We start from the raw sequence: 27,748 nt of genomic DNA on the forward strand, positions 1-27,748 counted from the left end.
TGTGCCTACAGACAGGGTAACTGAATTTTGGGATGAATTTAGTGTCTTTTCGAGATGGCCTAAGCAAAGCTAATAATTCTAAGTCTCACATTAACACGAAAGGCAACGTGCAACCACTCTTTTGCTGAGTACAGTCCATCCCTCACATAATCAGAGATCAAATGGCCTAGGAACACTTATCTCAGTATGATAATGGTGCGATTTCCCTTTTAGCAGCCACTCAGTGGGCATCACTTTTAATGATTGTAAAGAAACCTTCAGTCAAAATATGGTAAATCCACAGATGGTGATTGACTATCTTCCTTTGCCACAGCCTGAGAAACCCATAGGCAAACTTAGTGCAGGTAATTTCTTTTCTAAGACTGATCACTGCAATGCTTATTTGCAGCTACCCATGGATGACCAGGCATGGTAAGTTTTTGTGATCAAAACCCACATTGGGTTATCCAAGTTTTTGCAACTGCCCTTTGGCATTGTGTTCGCACGTGCAATTTTTCAAAACTACTTGTCACAGTTGACGGCTACAGTTCCTTCTTGTTTGAATTATTTGGATGACAGTAATTTTGAGTTGTATTCCTGCTGAACTTTTGTCGATCTCAGGATATTGTTTCAAGTGCTCTAAGATGCTGGGCTGAAGCATAATAAAGACAATTGCTCCTTCTTCTACACTGAGACTGAATATTTGGGACACGTTATCAACAGCCGAGGTATCCACCCTTTCCAGTCACACTTATCTGCCATATAGGACTTACAAATTCCTGGTAACATCAGTGAACTCCGTGTTGTGCAGGGTACACTAACTCATTACATCTGGTTCATTCCAAATAATGCACAGACTACAACTCCATTGCATAATCTTTGATGAAAGAATGTTCGGTTTGAGTGGACTAAGCAGAGTCAAGTTGCATTTCAGAAACTGAAAGAAGCTTTACTGAGCAATCATTGTTTGGTACATTTTGATCCTGCTAAACCAGTCATGCCAGACACATGCTCTTATGGGATTGGACCTTTGGACTGGCCAACTGCTGTCACATCCTAACTCCTCAACAAAGCACAGTGCAATTATTCGCAGCTGTGAAGGAAGCTCTTCCTGTCCTATGTGGGGTGGCCAAATTCCATCAATGCCTGTATAGCACAAAATTTTACTTGGTTACAGATCATAAGCCTTTCACCTTATTCTTCAGCCCTTGAAAGCCAGTCCCTCTGCACAGCACAAAAGTTGCAGTATTGATCTCTGCTCCTCTGCAATTATCGGTATGAAACTGGCACCAGCTAAGCTTTTGAATGCAGACACACCTTCTCGCCTAGCAGCTGCCACTGATTCAGCATTTGACACCTCAGAAGATTCTTGCTTCCACACTGAAACACTTGATAGTTTTCCCATCAACCACAGACGGATTGCTCAGGCAGCAGCTGTGGACACCAGCCTCAAGGTTCTGTTTCAGTACCTCCACACTGGTTGGCCACATTCAATGAAGTGGATTAGCAATCCGGTTGTATGCCATTATTTTGTGCTCCAGTACAGCTTATCAGTCCAGCAGTGTCACTCCCTTACATACAGACACTGATCAGTCTCATGTGGTTGTGGCACATTTGCTTTAAAAGGAAATTCTTCACCTTCCTCATCAAGGCCATTGGGGTATTGTACACACTAAGCAGCTTGCCCGATGCTTGAACAGCACAACTTACTTCACAATGTCCAGCATGTGCTGAACACAAGGTTGCTCGGCCACAAAAAATTTTCGATTTGCCCAAGCCCAGTGCCCTTTGGTAACATCTGCATATTGACTGCCAGTCCCTACTGGAATTACTGTTGGCCTATTGTTATTGACACCTTTAGCAAGTGTTTAAGAAATGTGACTAAGATTAAAGAATGGAGACTAAAGAAAGTGGAAATGAAGAACACCAATAAAGTCTGATACGTTCAAAGTTACCAACAAATGAAACAGGTACTGCAAATTAAGAGTGGGAAAAATGTAAGACAACATCAGATAACTGCAATGTACACATCTGTGATAAAACAAGTGGGTGGTACAGTAAAACAAAATGAAACCAACTGGTGGAACGGCAGGGCCAAGGAAGTTACTACGGAACAAAAAAAAAAAAAAAATAAATAAATAAATAAATAAATAAAATAAAAAAAATAAAAAAAAATACAAACCCAAGGGATCAAACCAGTTGTTGTTGTTGTTGTTGTGGTCTTCAGTCCTGAGACTGGTTTGATGCAGCTCTCCATGCTACTCTATCCTGTGCAAGCTTCTTCATCTCCCAGTACCTACTGCAGCCCACATCCTTTTGAATCTGCTTAGTGTATTCATCTCTTTGTCTCCCTCTACGATTTTTACCCTCCACGCTGCCCTCCAATACTAAACTGGTGATCCCTCGATGCCTCAAAACATGTCCTACCAACCAATCCCTTCTAGTCAAGTTGTGCCACAAATTTCTCTTCTCCCCAATCCTATTCAATACTTCCTCATTAGTTATGTGATCTACCCATTTAATCTTCAGCATTCTTCTGTAGCACCACATTTCGAAAGCTTCTATTCTCTTCTTGTCCAAACTATTTATCGTCCATGTTTCACTTTCATACATGGCTACACTCCACGCAAATACTTTCAGAAACGACTTCCTGACGTTTAAATCTATACTCAATGTTAACAAATGTCTCACCTTAAGAAACGCTTTCCTTGCCATTGCCAGTCTACATTTTATATACTATCTACTTCGACCATCATCAGTTATTTTGCTCCCCAAATAGCAAAACTCCTTTACTACTTTAAGTGTCTCATTTCCTAATCTAATTCCCTCAGCATCACTCGAGTTAATTCGACTACCTTCCATTATCCTCATTTTGCTTTTGTTGATGTTCATCTTATATCCTCCTTTCAAGACACTATCCATTCCGTTCAACTGCTCTTCCAAGTCCTTTGCTGTCTCTGACAGAATTACAATGTCATGGCGAACCGCAAAGTTTTTATTTCTTCTCCATGGATTTTAATACCTACTCTGAATTTTTCTTTTGTTTCCTTCACTGCTTGCTCAATATACAGATTGAATAACATCGGGGAGAGGCTACAACCCTGTCTCGCTCCCTTCCCAACCGCTGCTTCCCTTTCATGCCCCTTGACTCTTATAACTGCCATCTGGTTTCTGTACGAACTGTAAATAGCTTTTTGCTCCCTGTATTTTACCCCTGCCACCTTCAGAATTTGAAAGAGAGTATTCCAGTCAACATTGTCAAAAGCTTACTCTACGCCTACAAATGCTAGGAACATAGGTTTGCCTTTCCTTAATCTAGCTTCTAAGATAAGTCGTAGGGTCAGTATTGCCTCACATGTTCCGATTTTTCTACGGAATCCAAACTGATCTTCCCCGAGGTCAACTTCTACTAGTTTTTCCATTTGTCTGTAAAGAATTTGCATTAGTATTTTGCAGCCGTGGCTCATTAAACTGATGGTTTGGTAATTTTCACATCTGTCAACACCTGGTTTCTTTGGGATTGGAATTATTATATTCATCTTGAAGTCTGAGGGTATTTCGCCTGTCTCATACATCTTGCTCACCAGATAGTAGAGTTTTGTCAGGACCGGCTCTCCCAAGGCCGTCAGTAGTTCTAATGGAACATTGTCTACTCCCGGAGCTTTGTTTCGACTCAGGTCTTTCAGTGCTCTGTCAAACTCTTCACGCAGTATCATATCTCCCATTTCATCTTCATGTACATCCTCTTCCATTTCCATAATATTGTCCTCAAGTACATCGTCCTTGTATAGACCCTCTATATACTCCTTCCACCTTTCTGCTTTCCTTTCTTTGCTTAGAAGAACCAGTAGAAGCTCAAAAACTGAAAACATTGGAACAGGCACATAGAGACAAGAAACTTAAGAGTTAAAAATGTTGTCGAAGAAGAAATGGAGAGAAGACGGGAAATATTCACTGAAAGACTAGAGGAGGACAGTAATGGTACCAAGAAAATGCTACACAGTTAGGTATGAAGCAAAAGATCATACGGGGAAGGCACGATAGTGGCAGAAAGACAAAATGCGAGTATACGACACGACGCAGAAGGGATCAGAGAACAGCTGAAGACATACAATACACTACTGAATGAAGAACATATAGCAGAGGAGGAATATTTTTATTTACTTTTACAAACAATGAAAAACCCAGGTTGGGATATCAATAATTATGGAAAGGATAGATTGCTCCTCACTGTAAAGATGATGCACTGAGTTGCAAATAGGCACACTAAGTTTTTGGCCACAGCCTTCAACAGAATAGAAAAACACACATGCATTAACACAAGCAAGTACAGCTCACACACAAGTGACTGCTAACTCTGGCTGCTCAGACCCTGATCTGATTATGGCCATTGGGTCCTCTCTCAACCTTAGTATGCATATCCTAATTCCAACAAACCCAGAGAGAATTAACTTTTCATTGCTGTACGAAAGTCTTGAAATTAAGCCCTCACTCATCACGTATGTTCACTTGCAATATTCAATAACATGAGAGATTCTATAAGAAATCTGTGTCATTAAAAAGTGTCACTTATATTGTCTTCTTTTTACTACACATTTACATAACCTAGGTCCAATGGACACTGCAGTTTGTACTGTAGTGTCATTATATTGTATTAGATTGATTGTAATCAATTACTGTTTGTTGGAATTCTGTGAATGCATCATTGGCACACGTGTGTATTGTTCTGATTGTGGGAAATGCATTGTTACAACTTGCAACCTTGATCATCTGTCAGATAGCATACACTTGCGTAGTATAAGAGGTTGAAGTATTGCAACAGATGGTTATGAGTGTATGAAGCAGTATAGAAATGTTGTGGGGGTTTGCTACACAGTGAATAAAATTTGGGCCTTACTATAGTGAAGACCCTTGTAGGCAAATGCTGCTGGTACACCCAGAAATGTTATAGTAGATGATTATTTTACAAGTGTGCCACTGGCACTCAATCTCTTGAGTAAAAACCTAACTCTTGTGGGAACAATGAGGATGAATAGAAGAGAAATTCCAGAAGAGATGAAGACAATGGTAGAAGACATGTCAATCCTTTCAGGGGCAAAATAAAAATAATAATAATAATAATTTTTAATTTTTCCTTGTTTTTATTGTATTATTTTTCATACAGTGAGACAGAAAAATGTAAAAATTAAATGAAATATACATAAACTGAACACATACAGGGAGGTTTCAAATGGACCTGCAGTTCACACAGCGCCTTGAGTTCCCATGTTTTGGCAGATGTTTTGCTTCCAATATACGTTTCTCATGGGGAACAACAGTTTTGAATTTTTTTGCAGATGGTTCTGACAGTGTACTGGGATGGCCAGGACTATCTTTGAAGATATTACTGCCTACCAGGGGTGTGGCAAAACGTCTTCGAAAATCCTGTAGCACTTGCTTCACTGTTGGATTACATAAGCGAAACAGAATAAATGCACTTCCAATAGAAATACCAACTAGATACCAAAATAATCTTAGCCACCACCTTCGTGATTTTCTGTCTATTACATAAAAACTGTTCATCATATCTGCCTTATCGACACATCCCATATTTGCATTATATGTTTTCACTATTTTTGGGCAAGATACCTTTGTGATTTTTCCATCCTTTTCTTTACAGCTGACTTCTTCAACACATACAGGCAAATAAATTGTAGACAGCAACATGAATACACGTTTGTCTTTCCATTTGATGCAGGCAAATCCATCAGAACGAACTGACCAGTCAAACTCTCCTCTTTGCAACTCTTTGTCTGTTTTTAGCGTAGGAAGTCCTTTTCTGTGTGATCTAATTGTTCCACAGGTAAAAAGTCAGTCATCTTTTAGCTTCTGTAAAAGTGAGACACTGATAAAAAAAAATTTGTCAAAGTATATGTGGTATCCCTATCCTTCCACAATTCTCTCCCCAAAGGATTTTTCCACTATGCCTTCAACTTTTCCAGTATATATCTGGAAATCACAAATATATCCAAGCTTATCAGCTCTGACCCAGGTTGTATCCCCTCTTGATTGGCTTTTGGGGCATATATTGTTTGAATGCGATTCGTCCTTTGAACTTCACCATGCATTCATCTACAGCTTGCTCCTTAGTATGTGGATAGATTTCTTTGAAGTTTATCAGTATCTGATTGATTAGTGGATGGATTTTATATAATTTGTCATAATTTCTGCTCTCCTTTGGAGGCATAACAGTGTTGTCATTGATGTAAATACGTGTTAAAATCCAGCTGAACCTTTTTACCAACATTAATGAGGAAATGTACTCATCTAGAAGTTCCTTATGGGATGACCAGCAATCACAATAATAACAAGGTTTCTTGATTCTCATTAGAATGTTTATAGCCAAAAATACTTTTAGTTCTGCTCTAGAAACAGGCCTGTAATTGCCACCTATCTGTGTTGCGTACAGGTTAGACTGGAAAACTGTGTGTTCTAACATAGTGTCAAAAAACAGACACAAAAAAATCTACTGGTTGCATACCTTCACTGTCATTTTTAAGTTTTCCTTGTACACCAGCTTCCTCTGAAAAATTGGCGGCAAACTTCATTGTACTGACGCCCTTCTCCATGGAAAATTCGCAATGGAAGATTGTGGCAAATCATCATTAGTGCTGAAACTATCATCACTATCATTGTCAAAATGGTCCTCACACTCACTTTCCAAAATAATTTGAGATAAAACAAGTGTTTTCATTTGCAAATCCGGATCACTGTCTTCAGCTAGCACATCATTTTCACTGTCACTGCTAGTGCCAATCTGTGAGTCGGGATCTAAAGGAATATTTGCGAAAACGCACTCCAGAATTTCCTCATCCTTTAGTCTGTGAGAATACATTGTGTGAAACTGGAAAAAAGAAAATTGTCACACCTACTAATGGCGCCATTACAGGAGCAGTGGTTTCAAATGGAACCACCACAACATTCATGGAAATAAATGCATTATTTTGTTATTATTGCAGTACATATAGTATTAATGTAAACAGAACAGTATTCTGCATTTAATACATGCTTAAAAGTTACCTAATACAGAAGAATACAGCCACAATTTGAGAACAAAGACGTTCGCACACAGCGTACAAAAACGGAAATTCAACTCGCCTCATTACTTGCTAAGAATTACAGATTTTGAAGCAGTTCCAGTGACACCTGCTAGAGGGCAGCACCAACTAGCCTGCTGAATGGTGTCCCCAAAATGAGAAATGAGAAAATTGTAGGTGGTTTCAAATGGAACCACTTCCCCTGAAAGGGGTAAAGTCTATTTTCATTTATGAAAGAAGCAATGGTAGTTAGTTTGTATTTCACAAAAGAAAAGCAAGTTTGCAATGTTCCTATATTGTGAAATTTTATAACCAAACGAAGGATGGTGTGGACCAGCTAGTGTGCAATTATGCAAGCAAAACAAAAACTAAACGCTGATCCATATCTCTCTGGTCCAACGTAATGGATGCATACAGTCAATTTTTTTTGCCTTTATTCTTTACTCAACAAAACATCCCGCATATCACCAAGGGCTTTGGCAGAAGAGGAGACTATTCAACATGGAAATGTCAATGAAGTTGATCCAGCCATTAACCAGAGGCTCTTAATTCCTTTCAACAGAAATCCATACACCCTGATGTTGAGTAGTTCATTACTAACCCTCAAACACAAAACAGCAGTAGTAACAGCAACAACACAGTGGGTCATTGAAAGGGAATGATGTTCATTGTGCCCTGCTTCAAAGAATATAAAAACAAAGTGCACTGTTAGTACACAAAACATGCATGCCAGGACCATAGCAGTGTGGTGTGCAATAATTGTAATAATTAGTGTGATGCTTTTTTGTTCAATGATTTGTTCTTTGTCAATAACATACTCAGCAATTTGTGAACAGCTTGTGATAAATAATATTGATAGCTTATGTTTCAATTTTCATGACGTGATTTATTCAAAGATAATTATTCAGGATTTAAAAATACTCTTTTTATGTTAACAACACTGCTAAAATGATCTCAGCTGTCTTATTTATACTGATAAATCTTAAAAACAAAATACTCATGCATAACATCCACAAAGTACTTTTTTTAATTCAAAATATCTTATTAGACAATTGATCCATTGGAACCGTGGTATGTAATTGGGCAACAGATAAAAGTCATGCATCGAACGGTTAATCAAACCAGGGTTTCACACAAACAGTACCTGTATTACACCATAGTTATGCAAGAAATAACTGTTTTAATATGACAAGGGTTTGAGAGCATATAGTGGCAATGTGAGTAAATCCTGACTATGAACTAATGAAGTTAATAATTGCAGTACTTCCACTACGACAGCAGCAACCATATATAAATTTTCAATGATATATTTTTCCCACGTGAAATGTTTCCCTCTATTACTTTCAATAAATGATGTATACAGCCAACCAGCTACAGAAAGTTTATTGTAGTAAGCATTGACCAAGTTTCAGTACCACTAAGTATCTGCTTCAGAAGGCATAAAAAGTCCCTTATAATGTTTTAAGCATATTACAAAATAAATATCTAAAATAACCAAAACATTACAACAGTGAACTGAAATACAAGGAATAAAATTGGCACTTGCATAATTTACATTACATTAAATTATGAGCATACATTACGAGCTAAAACAGTCAGATAGCATTAATCATAGATGAAGTCTGCCATGAACAACAGCAAGAGTTACTCCACAGATACAGCTTGTTATAAGAACAGACATTGAACCAAACGTGTGGCAAATAGTTACAATGCCACGTAAACATAGCTCAGTGTGTACCACGTGCCTAGTGCTAGTGGTATGATAAATGCTCAGCTGTATGAAATACATACTTGAAGCGGTAATACATCAGTATAGTATACATTTAAGTGTTTCAAATAAAAGAAATTGTTCACAGTGTACGGGGAAGGACACTGTAAAAGAGAATATAGAACCCACAAAATAACATTTCTTTAAACAAAATGAATAAAATGACTGATTACAAGAATATATGCTCAAGTGTATCAAAGAACACATTACAGCAGGACTCCCATAAGATATTACAAATGCCAAAAACAAAAATATAAGATAGTGTGCAAAAAAGAAATTTTTTATACAGATACTTGCACAACCAGAATACAGTGCCACCTGGCATGTTATCAGTAATGAAATATGGAGTCCTCTAAGTAAAGTAAAACCAACATTTCCTAAATGGAAGTGAAAAGAACATGAGCCAAGACATCATACAGTTGCGAGCAGTGGCTTAAAAAAATTATAGAAACTTTTGTTTCTCAACTGTAGTTGTTCATTTAATATGAGGCCATTATTGTTGATCGTATGTCTCAAGAGTTCAAGTTCTTCAAAGACATCAAGCTCCCACCATTTCTTCTCTTCATGTAGAAACGTCATTTCATCTACTTCTCTTGGATTGTGTCCTAATATTAATAAATTCTCTGATAAAGTGGAATTAGTAACACTACTACACTTCTTCCCTAACAAGTGTTCCTTGTATCTTACGTTAAAGACCCTACTGGCCTGTCAGATATAAAACACAGGACACGTACCGTACACAAGTTTTCAAACTCCTGAGCTACTTGATGCTTCATTTGAAATTTTTAAATTATAGGTTACATGTTTTTGTTGCCTGTTATTTGTGGAGAATGCAGCTTAGCATCCATATTTCTTAACCAACAGATGCTGAATGCTATACGATATGTTACCTAAGTAAGGTATTGAAATAAGTTTTCTTTTATTGTCACCAGTATTTTGACAGTTACCTGGAGTACTGAACTATTAGCTTTTGCTTCAAAAATTTCTTCTGCTATTCAGGATTCATAACCATTATTACAAGCTACTGTTTTAATTAAATTAATTTCTTTTTCTTAAGGTTAGCTGGTGATAAAGCCATCACTACAGTGCGATAAATAGCTGAATCGAAGAAAGCTGTCTTGTGGGACTGAGAATGTGCTGAATCAGCAGGTACAATTTGGTTGGTGCTTGTTGCTTTATAAAAAACATTGGAAGTTATTCTGTCATCAATCGTGGTTGAAATGAAATCCAAAATATCTAGCTCACAATTTTCATTTTGCAACTGAGAAATGAATTTAATTTTCTCATTAGGATCATTAAAAATGTCCAAGAGTTGATCTACTCCATCACAAGTTCTATATAATCAAAGTATCACTCACATATCTTAAAAGTAGGACTGAATGCCTAATTCTGTAGAAGCACAATTTCTAAAAATAATTCTCCTAGTGGATTTATAAAACGTCTGTTAGAATGTGCATGAGTAACCCATTGTGAGGCCATCTGGCTGTTTAAACAGTTTTCCATTAAATTCAAAATAATTGAACTGTGTAAAATATTTAATTTGTTTATATATTACATGTTTTTTTTCCATAAGCGAGCAGATATTTCTCTACAATTTCTACAGTTATTTGTACAAATTAGTAATCTCAAAAGATATTAATTTTGTTTCTTGGTTACATTCCAGATTTTTAATTTAATTTACCTAGATTTTACTATTATCCACTGAATATTTATTTTGAAAAGTATCATTTTTTACTCTTTCCATCAAGAGATCTGGCTGTTCACAGTACCCACAGCTAATAATGTTCACAACTGGAATTATATTATTTATTTTATGGAACTTGAACTGAGAATGCAGCTTAGGAGCCTATGGAGTCAGGTGGTGGAACATCTCTTAATTAACTGTTTAAGACATTCTCCTGAATGTTTTGAAGAAGATATAACCATGTACAAAGTTTGTCCTGTATACCTCGACTCCTAAACGACACATGGACATCTGGTGCGACCTGACTGAAATACAAAATGCAGACGATTCTGTTCTGGAAAAACTCATCATGGGGGACGAGACTGACTTAATTCATTATAGTCACACAATGATTTTCACTCAATCTTCTGCAAACTCACAAACCTGCCTTTTGTACCATCTTACAAAGTTATGATAACATGGCATGCAACAATATATATCTCTCCTGAAGTATTAAAGGATCCACATACATTGACTTGGACACAAATCGTATTGTGATTTTTTTTGTAATTTTCATCATTATAAACTTAGCCTCAACACATACCTGACTGTAGGTATCTCACATCTGACTTGTAGATCTCTTTTGCAGCAAATACAGCATCCTTTCCATGTAGCACATACAATCCATTTCTATCAAAAAATTGTATTGTACTTGATGGTTTCTGAAAAATACATCACAAAAATAACATGTTAAATACCCATACTAAAACATTAGTAGTGACATATGCTAGAGGAACCACCATGTAAACGTCATGTGATACATTACACTAACAAAACAACAAAAATAATCAATTTTTGACAATATAATGTCATTGGATAGGTAAAAAAATTCTATTCTCCAAGTGGCAGCAGGAGAAGCAGAAAAAGGGGTATAGTTTGGAAAAGTCTCCCAGGAATCTGGGTCAGAAGAGATTTACTAGACAGGATGTGGCAGAAAGACTGATTGTTGAGGACTGCACTGGACAAGATTTGAAAACCCGAGAGCTTAAAGGTAGAAGACAGGGTAATATGCAAGACAGATATTACGTCTAAAACATTGTGCACAAGTTAGTAAGAATAAAAAACCTAAGTGGATTGTATGTAATGAAGGTGGAAGGGGGACAGCAAAAAATAGATACATCTGAAAATAAAAGATGTAGATAACTAAAATGGAGTGAAGAAAGGAGAAATGCTAAGTTGGAAGAAATTAACGTATATTAAGTCTGGGTGGGTGGCAATAACCAAGAATATGTTGTAGTGCTAGTTCTGCTAGTTCCCACATGCGGAGTTCTGAAAAACTAGTGTCCGAGGGAAGAATCCATATGGCGAGTGTAGTGAAACAGGCACCGAGGTCACTTTGTCGAGCATTCTCTGCAACAGAATATTGTGTGCTGCCGGTACATACTCCCTGCCTATGCACAGTCATCCTAACTAATTACTTGGTGCTAGTCATGCTGATTTAAAAGGCCGGACAGTGTTTACGTACCAGTTGGCATATGACATCTGTCGTTTCACAAATGGCTCTCCCTTTTGCTAGTTACAGGGCTGCTATAGGTGGTGGTAGGAGGGTGAACAGGGCAAGTCTTGCAGCAGGGACAGTCACGGGGGTTGGAGGAATAGGGTAGGGAGATGGGAGCAAAAGGAGCATAGGATCTAACAAGGGTATTGCCGAGATTGGGAGAGCGACAAAAAGCCATTCCAGGTGTGGTGGACAAAATCTCAGACAGGATGTACATTATTTCACGGCATGATTTTAGAAAGTCATAGCTTTGTTGAAATAGCTGATTAACACAATCAGTACCAGAATAATACTCAAGGGACAAATGGTGTGCTCCCCGGAAATCTGCTTTTGCACTAGGCTGGTGGGATAATTACACCCAGTGAAGGTGAGGTGAGAATGGTGGCGTATTGCTGTAAAGGGTCTGCACGGGAAGGAATATCCGACGTGGACAATACGGCAATTGTCAGAATATCAGTACTCCAGAATGAGATTTTCACTCTGCAATGGAGTGTGCGGTGATATGAAACTTCCTGGCAGATTAAAACTGTGTGCCGGACCGAGACTCGAACTCGGGACCTTTGCCTTTCGCAGGCAAGTGCTCTACCGACTGAGCTACCCAAGCACGACTCACGGCCCGTCCTCACAGCTTTACTTCTGCCAGTACCTGTTGTTTGCTAGTAGGTTTAATGTGGACAGAAGTGTGTAGCTGGCCTTTGAAGAGGATGAGATCAAAATCAAGGAAAATGGCAGAAAATTTGGAATAGGTCCATGTGAAATTTAATTGTAAGAATGTGTTTAGAAACACCAGTAATTTTAACAGGTCAGCTTCATCATGAGTCCATATGGCAAAGACGTCATCAATGTATCTAAACCAAACCAGGGGCTGAAGGCTTATGGATCCCAGGAAAGCCCCTTCCAAGTGACCCATGAAAAAGCTGGCTTGGAAAGGAGTCATCCTCAGTCCCATGGATGTAGCCCTGATCTGTTTGTATGTCTCCTCCTCAAAGGTGAAACAGCTGTTGCGAAGTATAAAGTTGATTAAGGTGAGCACGAAGGATGTCATATGTTCAGAATCAGGTGGGCACTGACTGAGGAAATGTTCAGCAGCAGACAGACCACCTACGTGAGAGACATTGGTAGAGAGGGAAGTGACATCAATGGCGGCAAGCAAAATGTTTGGTGGGAGTCGAATGGGCACAGATTTCAGACAATCCACGAAATTGTTGGTGTCTTTAATATAGGAGCAAAATCTTTGTACTATGGGTTGCAGGTGTTTATCAGATAAGGCAGGTATACATTTGGTGGGTGCTTTGAAGCCAGCAACTATAGGATGGACAGGATGATAGAATTTGTGAATCTGAGGAAGAAGGTAAAAGGTGAAGCTGTGTAGTCTGAGTTGGTTAAGAAGTTCTATGGATTGAGGTGTTAGTCCATGTGAGGAGCCTGAGGTTTTAATGAGGAACTGGAGGTCAGTTTGTTTTGTTTTAGGACGCAAAAACAACTAAAGTCATACGCACCCATGTCAGAACCTTAGAACACTAAAACGAAAAAGGAGTTAAAAGCGACTACATATTAAGCCCAATCAACAGAAGGAAAGGCAGTGAAAAACAAGGGCTTCCTCTTGGATAAAGGTCCTGAAAATACTTCGTACAGACAGCGGAGGTCCTGAACTAGAGATTAAATGTTCTTTGCTATATTGCTACGATAGATAAAATATAAAACGCGGTCAACAGCCCCCCACGTCATTTGCTGTAAGGGTAGATAACTCAAATGGTAAACATAAATTAGAATGTAAGTGGTTAAAAAAAGGGCATTCGGTCATGAAATGGTGAACTGCCAAAGGTTGATGACAATGAGCACAATGTGGTGGGGATGGGGGATCACCACTTAGCAAATGGCGATGGCTAAAATGACATTTCCCAATATGCAACCTAGTTAAAACGATCTCCTTGGGCCGAGAGGAGGCCGGCCAAACCGCTGGGAGTGGTTTAGTTCCTCAGAGCTTGTTCCCATGAAGGGAAAACCAGTGGTTACGGGATGGACTGTGTACGGCACACACAGTCTCTGAAGGCACCGAGAGGATCGGAGCAGATGACAATTGAAAAGCCTGTGTCGTCAGATGTACTGCATGGCCTGATACAGGGCGAAGAGCTCTGCTGCAAATACTGAGCAGTGTTCTGGAAGCAGGTACTGAAAATGGTTGGTGCCAATTATGAAGGCACACCTGACACCACAGTCAGTCCAAGACCCATCAGCATACACATAGGTAATATCACTAAGTTCTATGTGAAGGTCAAGAAACTTACAGCAATAGACTGAATCTGGAGTAATGTCCTTAGGAAGCAAATTAAGTCCAAGGGAACACAGGCCGCTGCACGAAGCCAAGGTGGTGAAGGGTTCACACCCATTGGGAAAGTAGCAGGTACCATGAAGCCGGAGCAATAGCTGAACACGAACTCCAAGAGGCAACATAGAAGAGGAATGTGCCCCATACTGGCAGTCAAAGGAGCCATCGAAGGAGGCATAGGATGGGTGGCCAGGCATGGCAGACAGACGGTACATGTATCTGCTGAGGAGGCCATCACATCGGTATGACAGCGGTAATTCAGCAGTTTCTGCACAGAGACTCTCATCCAGGCTATTGAAAAAGGTGCCAGTGGCCAAATGGATGGCACAATGGTGGACAGATATGCAGATGCACAAATGAAACACACAGTCTAGTTTCGAACGGACAAGGGATTGGCATGAAGGGAGGAGGGTGGTTCGATCCGCTCCCCAGGAAGTACCGCTGAGGACATGTAGAACACTGGGGACTGGGTACAGCTGGTGACCAGGGAAGATATGTGGGAAGACCAAGAAAGTTTCCTATCAAGCATAATCCCCAGGACATTCGTAGTTTCAGCAAACTGAAGAGCAACAGGCCCAAGACAGTGGAAGAAACCCATTGTGCTGCTAGAAATTCATACAAACAGTTTAGTCAGTGGAAGAACAAGAGCCACTGTCGATGCTCCATGAGTGAAGATGATCGACACATTGCTGAAGATGCCTCTCAATGAAACAAGTCCATGGAGAACTGCAATAGATGGCAAAATCGTTAACCAAAAGGGAGCTGCAGATGCCCAGCCTTTATGGGGTTAATGGCGATATCAAAGAGGACTATGCCGAGGACAGTGGCCTGAGGCACCCTGTTTCCCTGGATAAACTTGTCCGACAAGGCGGAACCCACATGTACTTTAGAAACTACCTTTTAAAAATTCCTGAAGGAAACAGAGCAGACAGCCTCAGAAGCTCCACGTGTGGAGTACAGAGGATACCAGTCCTCCAGCAGGTGTCACAGGCATCCTCCAAACCAAAAAACATGGCCACAGTCTGGTAGTTCCACAGAAAACTGTTCATGACATGGGTTGACAAAGTGACGAGATGGTCAACTGCAGAACAGCACACATTGAGCAGTGGTTAGTTGATTGCGACACTTGAGCCACCATTCCAGCCAAGCATGAATCATACGTTCCATTACCTTACAAACACAGCAGAGAGAAATGGTGTGGTAGCTAGAAGGAAGGTGTTTGTCTTTACCAAGATTAGGTATTGGTATGACAGTGGCTTCATGCCAGCATCTGGGTAATGTGCCATCCTCCAAGATGCGATTGTACATACGAATAAGAACATGCTTGCCTGCAAGAAAATTGTGCTGTAACATCTAAATGTGAACATTGCCCAGCCCTGGGGCGGAAGATCAGGACGACATGACAGCACGATCTAGCTCTGGCATAGCAAAGGCGGCATTGTAGCTTCCACAATTCTGAGAGGAGAAGGGTATCATCCGAGCCTCCTCCACTCATTTCCAATGGAGAAAGGTAGGATGATAGTGGGTGGAGCTTAAAATCTCCGCAAAATAGCGAGACAAGGTGTTGAAGATAGCAGTAGGGTCCACAACAATATCATCTGCTATGGTCAGGCCGGAAAGTGGGGAAGCGACCATGGTCCCAGAGAGCCGTCGGAGGTTGGCCCACATGACAGAAGATGGAGCGGAACTGTTGAAAGAACTAGTAAATGAAATCGAGCTACCTTTTCTGCTATCCCGAAGAATGCGAGGACATGGCGCACGCAACTGTTTATAACAAATGCAGTACACCATCATAGGACGACAGTGAAAAATGTGAAGAGCGCATCTCTGCATGTGAATTGCCTCACAGCATGCCTCACTGCACCAAGGGACCAGGACACAGCATGGTAAAGGTGAAGTGCAAGGAACGGAATGTTCAGCGTTGGTAAAGATTATGTTTGTGAGGTACTCTGGCCATCACAACTGGGGAAAGGTTCATGGAAGGTCACCATGCAGTAGTAAAGCCTCCAGTTGACTTTAGAAAGCTGCCAACTGGGTTTACACATAGGAGGGGTAGGAGTCAGCTAATGGATAGCACATAAGGAATGGTCACTGAAGTACATGTCAGAGAGAACAGGCTACTCGAGATGATGGGCAAGATGGGAAGTGGACAACGAGAGGTCTAAATGGTAATAGGTGTGTGTGAAGTCTGAAAGTGACATGGGTGCTTCAGTGTTAAGGCAGATGAGGTTGAGTTGATTGAGATGGTCAGCAAAGAAGGCTCCTCTCTGACAGGTTCTAGGAGAGCCCCAAAGGGGATAGTGCACATTAAAAGTCACTGAGCAGCAAAAAGGGATGAGGGAGTTGCACACCAAGCTGGAGAAAGTCTGCCTTGGCAATACCGAGTGACGGAGGGATGTAGATGGCACAAAGGGAAAGGGTGAAGCGAGGAAAAAAAAATGTGGACCGCAACAGCTTGCAGCCGTGTGTTCAGCGAGATGGTTTGAGTATGAATCTCATTCTGGATGAGCAGTATGACTCCCCTGTGAGATGGAATGTCGTCCTCAGGGGAAGGTCAAAGTAGACCGGAAAGAAATGCAAGAGATCGAAGTGGTCATGAGGACGCAATTTGTTTCCTGGAGGCAGAAAAGTGGACACAGATTCCAAGATCAGCCGTAATTCCTCCTTGTTGAATCTAATGCCCTAAATGTTCCACTGGAGGAGAATCATGATGGGGAAAGGGGAGAAGGGAAAAAAATAAGGGCTTTCATCTCAGCAGCTGCCAAGTGCCAACTTTCTAAGACTCACTGCTACAGGGTGCACAGACTAGGGATTCTGCTCCATAATATCTACAAAGATGTTGGCATTCTCCCTCGATAGGTCTGTGGATTCCAGAACAGAAAAATGATTAGCACTGCACACTGGCAAAAATGGAGGTTAGTCAGGTGACAGTATGACATGCACACACCATTGATGAAGATCTCAGAATTAGTGAAGGTGAAGACCTTTATCCTTTGTTTGATTTCTTGGAGCCTTTGCGGTTGGCAGATGAAGACTCAGATGTTTGTTGGCTGGAGGGACATAAAAAGTCTTCAGGGGAGTATTCCTTCTGCCTTTTCCTGCTTGCAGGTGTGTAACAGGTGATTTCACTGCCATAGGCAAAAATTTGGTAGCTTGTTGTTCAGCTGGAGGTGAAGGAGATGAGAATACTACCATAACACTGGGTGATTTTACAAGAGTGGTGCTGAATTTGAGGTCACAAGTCTGCATGGCCATGTCCTTTGTGGAGCCAAGTGTGGCAAGAACAGTACTGTACGTGTCAGATGATAAAATGCAGGGCTCTTGACCCACCAATAACTTGAGAGTGACAGGATAAGGCATTTTTTCCTTCACCCAGCTCTCCTGAACAGACCACTTTTCGAGATACAAGGGACATTCTCGGGATGAGGCTGCATGGTTACCAATGAAACTGATACAGCAGAAAGGAGGAGGCAAACAATCGCCCTCGTGAGCATCCCTACCACAAGTAACACATTTGGCCAGGTTTCTACACAACATTCAAGTGTGAGTGTAACTGACACTGGCAGCAGCGCATCAGGTTCAGAATGTACGGTCAGACTATGATGACTTTTTGGCGTACTTTGAAGCACTACTTCATCAAACGCGAGAAAAAGTGTGTGTAGGCACTGATGCACTGCAGTGATGCCCCGATCAGAGAAGTAAGTTTTGATTTCTCCCTCAGTTAAACCATCTAGCAGCCAAGTGTAAATACCACCACACAAAGAATTTAGTGTTCGATGGGTCCTGACACTAACAGGACAACTGTGGAGGAATGAAGTTGCAAGCAGTTGTTGGGTTTTAAAATCACAATTGGTACCCACAAGCAAAGCAACTCCTGACAGAGGGACCAACTGGCAATTTGCTAGTAGTTGCTATTACTGAGGTCCCTGGCTTGCATGCAAGAACTGTACAGCCTTGTCACAGGGCCAATGTCCATTATAACATAATACAAGTGCCTGAGGAGAAATTCTCTGCACTTAGTATCTCCACGGTTGTGAGCATTCCTCAAGGTTGTGAATATTCGTAAGACTTATGACTTGATCCCATAGTCCTGTGTAAATGAAGCCATCTCAACAATGACCAAAAATTTGCGAAGACTTGCAAACTCTTACTATACTTGTATATGTAAGTAGTTTTATTAGAGATTTGTTTACCAATGACAGCATGCACGTCAACGCACTGATCTTGCCCTATAATGAAACATACTAACTAGGAATAGTTGAAATAAATTAGAAAATCAATTACGTACATAAAACAAAGCACAAAATTAGATCTGGTGTTACAGTCTTTAAAACTGAGGGCCAACCTTTCTCTTTTATGAAAATGAAGATTATATTCATGTATGTTAGTGGTAATTAGTTAAAACTGGGAAAGAGACAACAAATTTAAAGAGGCAGATAGCAAAACAAGGGCGGAAGTAAAAATATCCCAGCTTGCTTCCTCACACACTGAGCATCACATCTGCTCAGGGGTGGAAAGACTTAATGCCTGACTGCAATCTGAAGTCTTCACCCTGCAGGAAACAAAGAAAAAGATGAGGAGTGGTTATTTTTGTTCTGAACTGTCAAGTGCAGATCAACTGCAATACCCGATTCTTGTTTCAAGCAATGTTATGAAATGTTTGCCATTGAAATTTATGTAATTAATTCTACTCTTTCAATTGTAGCAATATATAGGGCACCTTTAGGGAATGTTGGCCCCTCTAAGAAGCAGTTCAGTTCACTTTTACTGCACCTAATTAGCTGTGAAAGAGAAACTGTCGTTTTTCCCAGAGTAACTTCAGATTCAAGTGCTCTAACTGCAAAAAATTTTTTATAGACCAAGAGAAATTGAGCAGTATCATCATTAGTTAAATTACTGAATGGTCTCTCTGTTCATGATGGTCAATTACTAACAGGAAAATTTACCAGAATAAACCTGAGCCCCCGATGGAAGATAATAGCACCTATAAGTGATTAAACAATTAAGACCTTTAAATCATGTCTCCAAAATGTAAATAAATAATAATGAGCAAATAGGGAACATCATGATGGATACAGGGATTAGTGACAATAAGGTGGTTGTAGCAAGGGTTAATACCTCAACATCCAAACCTACTAAAAATAATTGCAAAATGCATCTAAAAAAATGAGGGTAGGTAAAAATTCACTTGATGCCTTCCTAAGAGGCAGCCTCAAGTTCTTCCAATTTGACAATGTAAGTGTAGACAAGATGTGGTTTAAATTCAAAGGAATAGTATTAATGGCAATTGAGAAATATATATCGAATAAATTGCTAAGAGATGGTACTGATCTGCCACGGTACACAAAACAGGTCAGAACACTGTTGCAGAAGCAACAAAAAAACATGTCAAATTTAAAAGAACACAAAACCTCCAAGACTTGCAAAGTTTTACAGAAGCTTGAAATTTAGTGTGAACTTCAATGCAACCTGCTTCAACTAGTTTCCACAACGAAACCTTGTTTCAAAATCTGGCAGAAAATCCAAAGAGAGTCTGGTCATATGTAAAGTACACCAGTGGAAAGACACAATCAATACTTCTGCTGCATGATAACAATTATGTTGTTATAGGTGACAGTGCCACTAAAACAGTTACTAACCACATTTTTTCTGTAATTCCTTCACAAAAGAACACTAAGTAAATATTCCAGAATTTGAATCAAGAATAACTGCTACCATGAATAACTTAGAAGTAGGTATCCTCATTGTAGTGAAGCAGATTAAATCACTTAGGCAAGGTCTCCAGTCCAGATTGCATACCAGTCAGGCTCCTTTCAGAATATGTTGATACAATAGCTCCATATTTAGCAATCATATACAACAGCTAGTTAGTCAAAAGATCCATACCCAAAAATTGGAAAGTAAAACCAATACCCAAGAAATGGAAATGTCGTGTGGCTAAGGCCTCCCGTCGGGTAGACCATTCGCCTGGTGCAGGTCTTTCAATTTGACGCCACTTCGGCGACCGGCGCGTCGATGGGGATGAAATGATGATGATTACGACAACACAACACTCATTCCCTGACCGGAGAAAATCTCCGACCCAGCCAGGAATCGAACCCAGGCCCTTAGGATTGACAGTCTGTCACGCTGACCACTCAGGTACCGGGGCGGACACCAATACTCAAGAAAGGAAATAGGAGTAATCTTCTGAATTACAGACCAATATTGCTACTCTCAATTTGTGGTAAGATTTTGGAACATATACTGTTTTCGGACTGTGTGAGTTCCCTCAAAGAAAACAATTTATTGACAAACCGCTGACACGGATTCAAAAAATATCATTCTTGTGAAACACGGCTAGCTCTTTTTTCTCTGAAAGTAATGAATGCTACCAACAGGTGATGTCAAACTAATTAAGTATTTATAGATTTCCAGAGTGCTTTTGATACCATTCCTCACAAGCGACTTCCAATCAGATTGTCTGCCTATGGATTATCACCTGGGTTGTGTGACTGGAGTCATGATTTCCTGTCAGAGAGGTCACAGTTCAAAATAACTGACCAAAAGTCATCAAGAAAAACAGAAGTAATATCTGATGTTTCCAAGAGAGTACTATAGGCCCTCTGTGTTCCTGATCTACATAAAGAAATTAGGAGAAATTGAGTAGCCTTCTTAGATTGCTTGAAGATGATGCTGTCATCTACTATCTTCATGTCATCAGATGATCAAAACAAATTGCAGAACTATTTAGACAAGATATCTGTATGGTTCAAAAAGTGGTAGTTGACTCTAAATCATGAAAAATAAGAAGTCATCCAAAATTGACCCCAAAAACCTTAACCTAAAATACACCCATGACAATATGACCCCCAAAATTTTAAACTTAAGCAAATTTTTCACTTCACATATACCACTTTAGTTCACCACCAAACTCACTAACAGCAGTTGCTGTTTGCATGCTCTACACCTTCACTATGCCAGAAAAACCTTTAAATATACTTATCACTTCCATTCAACAACTCATTAAGTTACTGCTACCCACAACCATCTGTTGCCACCATTAATTAATCATAAAAACATGTATCTCATTATTCTCATTACCATCTGCAATATTATCAGTATTGTCAACCTCACTTACATTACTCTCTTCACTATCTAAGTAAAAAGTTCTCTTACCATACACATCTGTTTTTTGCCCTGCAAATATTCATTATTGTAACTCAATTACTGATCACCATCAATAAATAAATTTGCCTGCACAGCTTATTCACTCATATAACTAGCAATATAATTTCTCTTCATTGACATTCAATGTGTCATTCCCAGCTTCCACCCATAAAGCAGTATCTGCACAGCAGAAACACTTTCACTTAAAATACCGAACACAGGAACCATTGCTTGCTCACAATACCTTTCAACCATATTAATCACAGGCCATATTGCCTGCATTCAAGTAACTTCAATAATTGCAGCATATACCTCCATGTATATCTCTGCCCATAAACATCTACCACAGGCTGGATTGCCCACACACAAATAACTTCATCCTCATAACTATAGCACATACCCCATCTACAAAATAACTTCAGACATATTTCACCTAAATCAGTTTACTAATGTTGCCATTCACACAACTTTTATATCATAGCCCACATTCTTCTCTCAAGTACCACAGATGAAGTCTAATTCTGACCTACAACTGCAATCTAATGATACCAAATCCACATTTTCTCTTCAACAATTACAATTAGAATCTAAATATTATCTTCATCAAATAACCCCCCACATAAAATTCTTATCCCTCATTATCTCCCTGCAAAATATTCCACAACCGTCTTCTAACCAAACTGCATGCCTATAGAAAGTAAAATCTAGAGTTCCCCAACAAAGTGTTATGGGCCCCTCTATTGTTCCTTATCTATATTAACGACATAGGAGACAATCTGAGTAGCCCTATTAGATTGTTTGCAGATGATGTTGTCATTTACCATCTTGTAGTAAAGTTGTCAGATGACCAAAACTAATTGAAAAATGATTTAGATAAAATATCTGTATGGTGTGAAAAGTGGCAATTGACCCTGAATAAAGAAAAGTGTGAAATTATTCACATGAGTACTAAAAGAAATATGCTAAATTTTGATTATGCGATAAGTCACTCAAATCTTAAGACTGTAAATTCAACTAAATACTTAAGGATTACAATTACAAATAACCTAAATTGGAACAACACACAGATAATGTTGTGGGTAGCGCAAACCAAAGACTGATTCATTGGCAGGACACTTGGGGAAGGTGGGAAAGGTCTACTAACAAGTATTTGTATGTGCTTGTCTGCCCTGTTCTGGAGTATTGCTGTGCAGTGTGGAATCCACATCAGGTGGGACTGACAGATGACATCGAAAAAGTTCAAAGAAGGGTGGCTCACTTTGTACTATTGTGAAACAGGGGAGATAGTGCCACACACATGATATGTGCATTGGAGTGGCAATCACTAAAACAAAGGCGTTTTTCGTTGCGACGGGATCTTCTCATGAAATTTCAATCACCAGTTTTCTCCTTCGATTGCGAAAACATTCTGTTGGCACTCACCTACAGAGGGAGAAATGATCTTCATGATAAAATAAGAGAAATCAGGGCTCTCACAGAAAAATTTAAGTGCTTTTTTTTTTTTTCCACACACTGTTCGAGAGAGGAATGGTAGAGAGACAGCTTGAAGGTGGTTCACTGAACCCTCTGCCAAGCACTTTGAGAATAGCAGAGGAATCATCTAGACATAAATGTACGTGTGTACTTACTTCTTCCTATCATCAGGCTGCCTATAACTATTCCATCTCTTGGTCCTATTTCTTTCCTTACTTAGTGTCCAATCCCATTTGCGACAAAGTTCAGTTTTCCAAATTCTGTCCCAGCTGTTCCCCTTTACTCATTTCAAACTTACATGACCTTTTCAGATGTGCAAATTTTCTCAATTCTTCCTGCCAAAAGCCCCTTATTGTGAATCTTTCTGCCCCATCCACAGGTCATTTTTAAATCAGATTTCTTTAGGTTGCCTCCACATCCTGTTCACAAAAATTTGCCTAAACATTATGTAAGACAAAAATTGATGTGAATTTTTATTGTTCCAGGTATGATCATAACCAGTGTAAGGATTTTTAGGTGCAAATTTCTGATGAAACAAGGATGGGAAAAGATTTTTAAATAAGGTAAAAAAAAGGGGCAAAAGGTGCTGGTTTATTCAACTAATTAAACAATCTCTCTTTCTTCTCTTCTAGTTTACTGAATTAAAAACAAGTACATCAAATTATCACTCATCAAAAGAAGGGAAAAAAAACAAAGCATTGTACATAAGACATTAAGCATCTCTACATTTTTAAAGGTAAGTCTGTTTCTATTATTCGACTGAGTGTCTTTGTAGATATTAAAGATTCTTTCAACATCCACAGAAACCAATGAGGCAAACCTTGCATTCAGTAGGAATAGCAACTCCTCAGATGTAGCGAATTCCTCAATGTCTAGATTTTTCTGAAGGCTAGGCTTAAGTTTGTCTTTGGCAAAGGCATCTAACTGCTCCCTCATGGAATTAAAATATCCCTTGTTTTTCCTTTTCCAGCCCTTGTTCTTGCAATAGTTTAATAACTGCAGTCAGGTACTTGTAACTATGGAAACAACGTACTTCTCTCTGCAAATTATATACTTTCTCCAGTAACAGAAGTTGCTGTGCCTTCAAAATTGCACCTGCATAGGCTGGATCCAAAGAAAGCACAAACACTCTAATTTTGTCAAAATTCTCACACAATATAGCAGCACATTCATCCAAGATCCCCTACGAGTAATGACCAGGAAATTTGTAAGGGGCAGGCCAGTGGTTTCCCTGTAGGTAACAACACAACTCTTGAGTTTTCAGTAGAATCTTGTTCAGGGCAGAGATGAACTGCTTTGCAATGTCATATTCGCTATGGATTCACAAATCCTGTGAAGGGTATGAACCAAGCATGCCACATGCTTCAACTTAGGAATTAAAGGTTTCAATTGGTTACCAGCTGAAACCATGTGGGGAGGCTTGTCCATAACCACAAGAAGTAGTTTTTCGAACTCGATACCAGAAGGCCAGCGTTTCTGGTAGAAGTCCATAACTGATTGCATTACTGTACTGGAATTAGCTTTCTGCAGCTAAAAATTTTACAATATGGGCTTAACCTTCTCCCCTGCTAAAGGAAAAACTAAAATGTTCAAAACATATTGTCCCACTGTATTATGGCTTCACCCAAAATAATTCCCACATCGCAATCAGACATTTTCTCCTTTATTTTTGTATGGTTTCTTCATAAACAGGCTCCATGTAGTTTTTCTCAAAGTACTCTCATGGGGCACTGACATCTTTGTGTATTTTTCAAGAAAGCCCTTAAAGGCTGGATGGTTCACTTGAGTGGAAGTCCTGCTTGTGTTTGAGCTACACACAAATCAATGTTAAATTCCTTCAAATTTTTACTTTTAGAGGAATTCTGTTGAAACACATTTTGTAATCGAAGTTGCCTTGATTTGTTTGCTTGAAGTATTATTCATTTGATGCTTATAGCTGGAAATATATTGTTCGATGTGATCTCACTAGTGTTTTTCACCTAACAAAATTCCTGAATCCAAATAGTACATCGCATATCAGTTCCATCACAGTTTAAGAAATCTTGTTTGAATTCCTCAGCCAGAACAATAAATCGGGCACTGGACATCTCTCTGGAAAAATGCCTTGAGTTAGAGATGCATTTCATATTTCAGGTAAGATTGGCTTACAATGTGGGAACACATTTTTAGCACTATATTGGAAACACCATCAAAACCGGATAAGCTTTTCTTTTTGAGAGAATGTAAAATTTTCGTAATTTCAGGAGGAGAGCTTTGTGACACATTCAACTGACTGCATTTTATGAAAGTTACACTTTCAACATAGTGCTGTTATTTTGCTCTTGGACTGTTTGCTCCTATACTTTCCACTGTATTTAAGAAATGATTCTTAAATGCATTGGCTACCTGTGACTCACCATTTATAGCCTTTCCATTCAGTTCAATAGTGATGATGTTTCGTCTCTCGTTGGTTATCCTGGTTCTCACTTCACTACATTCCATATAGCCTAAGTCTGTTGCTGGAATCAATGATTTCTGAGAACTGCTTATTCCTTTTTTTTTTTGTTTTTTTTTTTGTTTTTTTTTTTTTTTTAGTAACCTTCCTAGTAATTTTGAATAGATTTTGTAGTGTGCAACTAATGCAGGGTCTCTGCTTGTTCTTGCCTACAGATACATTTCCCTTTACCTTTCACAAGAGTCTTTAATCCCCTAGTGGTCCATGGTTTTTTTACATAGCAGTTTAGTGTCCTTTCTGATTAGCTTATGCGGAAAGCTATTTTCAATTAATGATAAATTCATATCATGGACTAGATTAAATTTTATGTTAGCATTTGTTTCACTATAAATTTCATCTCAAGTGATCTTTTGTAAATACTTTCTTGCTTCAAGCTTCACCAAGGAAAACATTATCAATTTTGAGTCCTACTGTTTCTATCCACCCGTGATGAAAAGTTAATTACTGAGACCAAATTGTAGCATGCAAATAAGGTTCCCAGATCATTTTTCCTATCAGAGTCATTTAAAAAAGCTACAATGTAGTCACCACATTATTAACAGCTTGCTGCTAACAGATAGCACAGTAAGAAATCCATACTCCTCACAAACCTTTCAAAATTTCCCAGTGGGGATCTACATACTGCCACCAATTAAAAGTGCACTATTTTTCAGTATTAATTCAAAAGCACACACTTCTATGTGCTGATCACTACAAAATCTACTTGTCTGAATATTCTGGCACATGTGTTCTGGCTTAATGAATGTAGTAACTACTCCTTTTCCATATTAGTTCTGCATCAGTAAGCTGCTTTTATATGTAAGTTATGGAAAATGTTATGGAAAAGGGGCAGTTGTACTCTTTATCAGTGATGGATCATAAGTTCCAATTGCCCTTCCCAGCAGCAACTCTGTGGTGCTGGAAAGCTGGATCCTGACTGGCGGGGGCAGTAACAGTTGCAAAATAGGCTGCCACATCCTAGGCAAAGTCTCATGGGCTGGTTTAGAGAGTGCCATTCCTCAGTACAGCAGCCACTGGACACCTCCATCCTGTCCCAGAAATCATCCTGATACCTCCCACACAATGGTACTGTTTGTGGAATGGTTAAGAGTAGTAGAGAACTGTTGCCAAGATCTCTTCTTGCTCTCACAAATAATATGGTGACATTAAGCCCTCACCACTGGAAAGGTGGGGAGGCTCTCTGCAGTTGTTTGGCACTGGAACCTTCGCAGAGCCATCCGTGCAGTCCCAATTACAGAATGGCAGTCATCCTCCAATGGGGGACAGGAGACCTTTTCAGTTGTCCACAAAACTGTGGAATGGATGTGGTGGATCATTTGAGTAATTTTGATCCACCCATTCCTGGACACTGACACAGTGTTCAAACTCAGCAAGGCAGCTGTTAAGTTTCCAGTTCGCTCTACTGAGTGCCCATCATGGCAGTTTTATATTGGGAAATAATATGCATGGCAGGCGAATCCAGACAGGTAAGGATTACTGCTGTGCAAGTCACTGACCACTCCCCACTGAGTAGTGTGTGCAAGGGAGCATGAAGAAAATGGGCACTCCTCCATTAGCTCTCTCTTCACTAAGGTCGTCCTTTTTGTGGAGAACACATCCACACAGCACAAGCGTGTCAGAAGATTTGAAGAGACTCCTGAAGACATGTACACAGTGGCTGAACCTGAGTCGGTACACAACCATACAAGTCCTGAACCCCAGTAAGTTCCACTTAAGCGGAGCCGGAATGATCCATCTCCATCATGTTGAAACGAAATGATCATATGGCACTGTTGGCCGGGAGGCCCCATGCGGGGCAGTTCGGCCACCGTATCACAAGTTCTTTTTAGTTGATGCCACTTTGGCGACTTGCTTTTGTCAATGATGATGAAATGGTGATGAAGGACACACAACACCCAATCATCTCGAGGCAGAGAAAATCCCTGACCCTGCCGGGAATGGAACCCGGGACCCCGCACGTGGGAAGCGAGAACGCTACCGCAAGACCACGAGCGGCAGACTCCTCCATGTTAATTTTAGCAAATAGAAGGAACATTTTTTCTAAAACCATTGAACATATTACTCTGAAATTTGGACTACATTTTCAGTGAATATTTCTCTACAAATTTATAATGCCATGTTATGAAATATTTATTGGTTTTTGTTTTACAATTTTTTTAAACAGATGCTTTTTATCTCTAAAATTTTGCACTTTTTCTTCTATAACTCTTGAATTATACAATATTTTTTTTTACAATTTGTAATAAAAACGAAGGAAAA

General features: G+C 39.6%; 1 protein-coding gene across 1 annotated transcript in view; it reads right to left on the reverse strand.

Annotated features, from left to right (window-relative positions):
* The window catches only part of LOC126469915 (DNA mismatch repair protein Msh2), a 217,194-nt gene that overhangs the window by 163,481 nt on the left and 25,965 nt on the right, over positions 1-27,748 (reverse strand). Inside the window, exon 3 of the mRNA XM_050097303.1 lies at positions 11,091-11,208. Coding sequence (XP_049953260.1) covers positions 11,091-11,208 — 118 coding nt within the window. The remainder of the gene's footprint in view (positions 1-11,090; positions 11,209-27,748) is intronic.

The sequence above is a fragment of the Schistocerca serialis genome, chromosome 3 (assembly GCF_023864345.2).
Source record: "Schistocerca serialis cubense isolate TAMUIC-IGC-003099 chromosome 3, iqSchSeri2.2, whole genome shotgun sequence".
NCBI lineage: Eukaryota > Metazoa > Arthropoda > Insecta > Orthoptera > Acrididae > Schistocerca > Schistocerca serialis.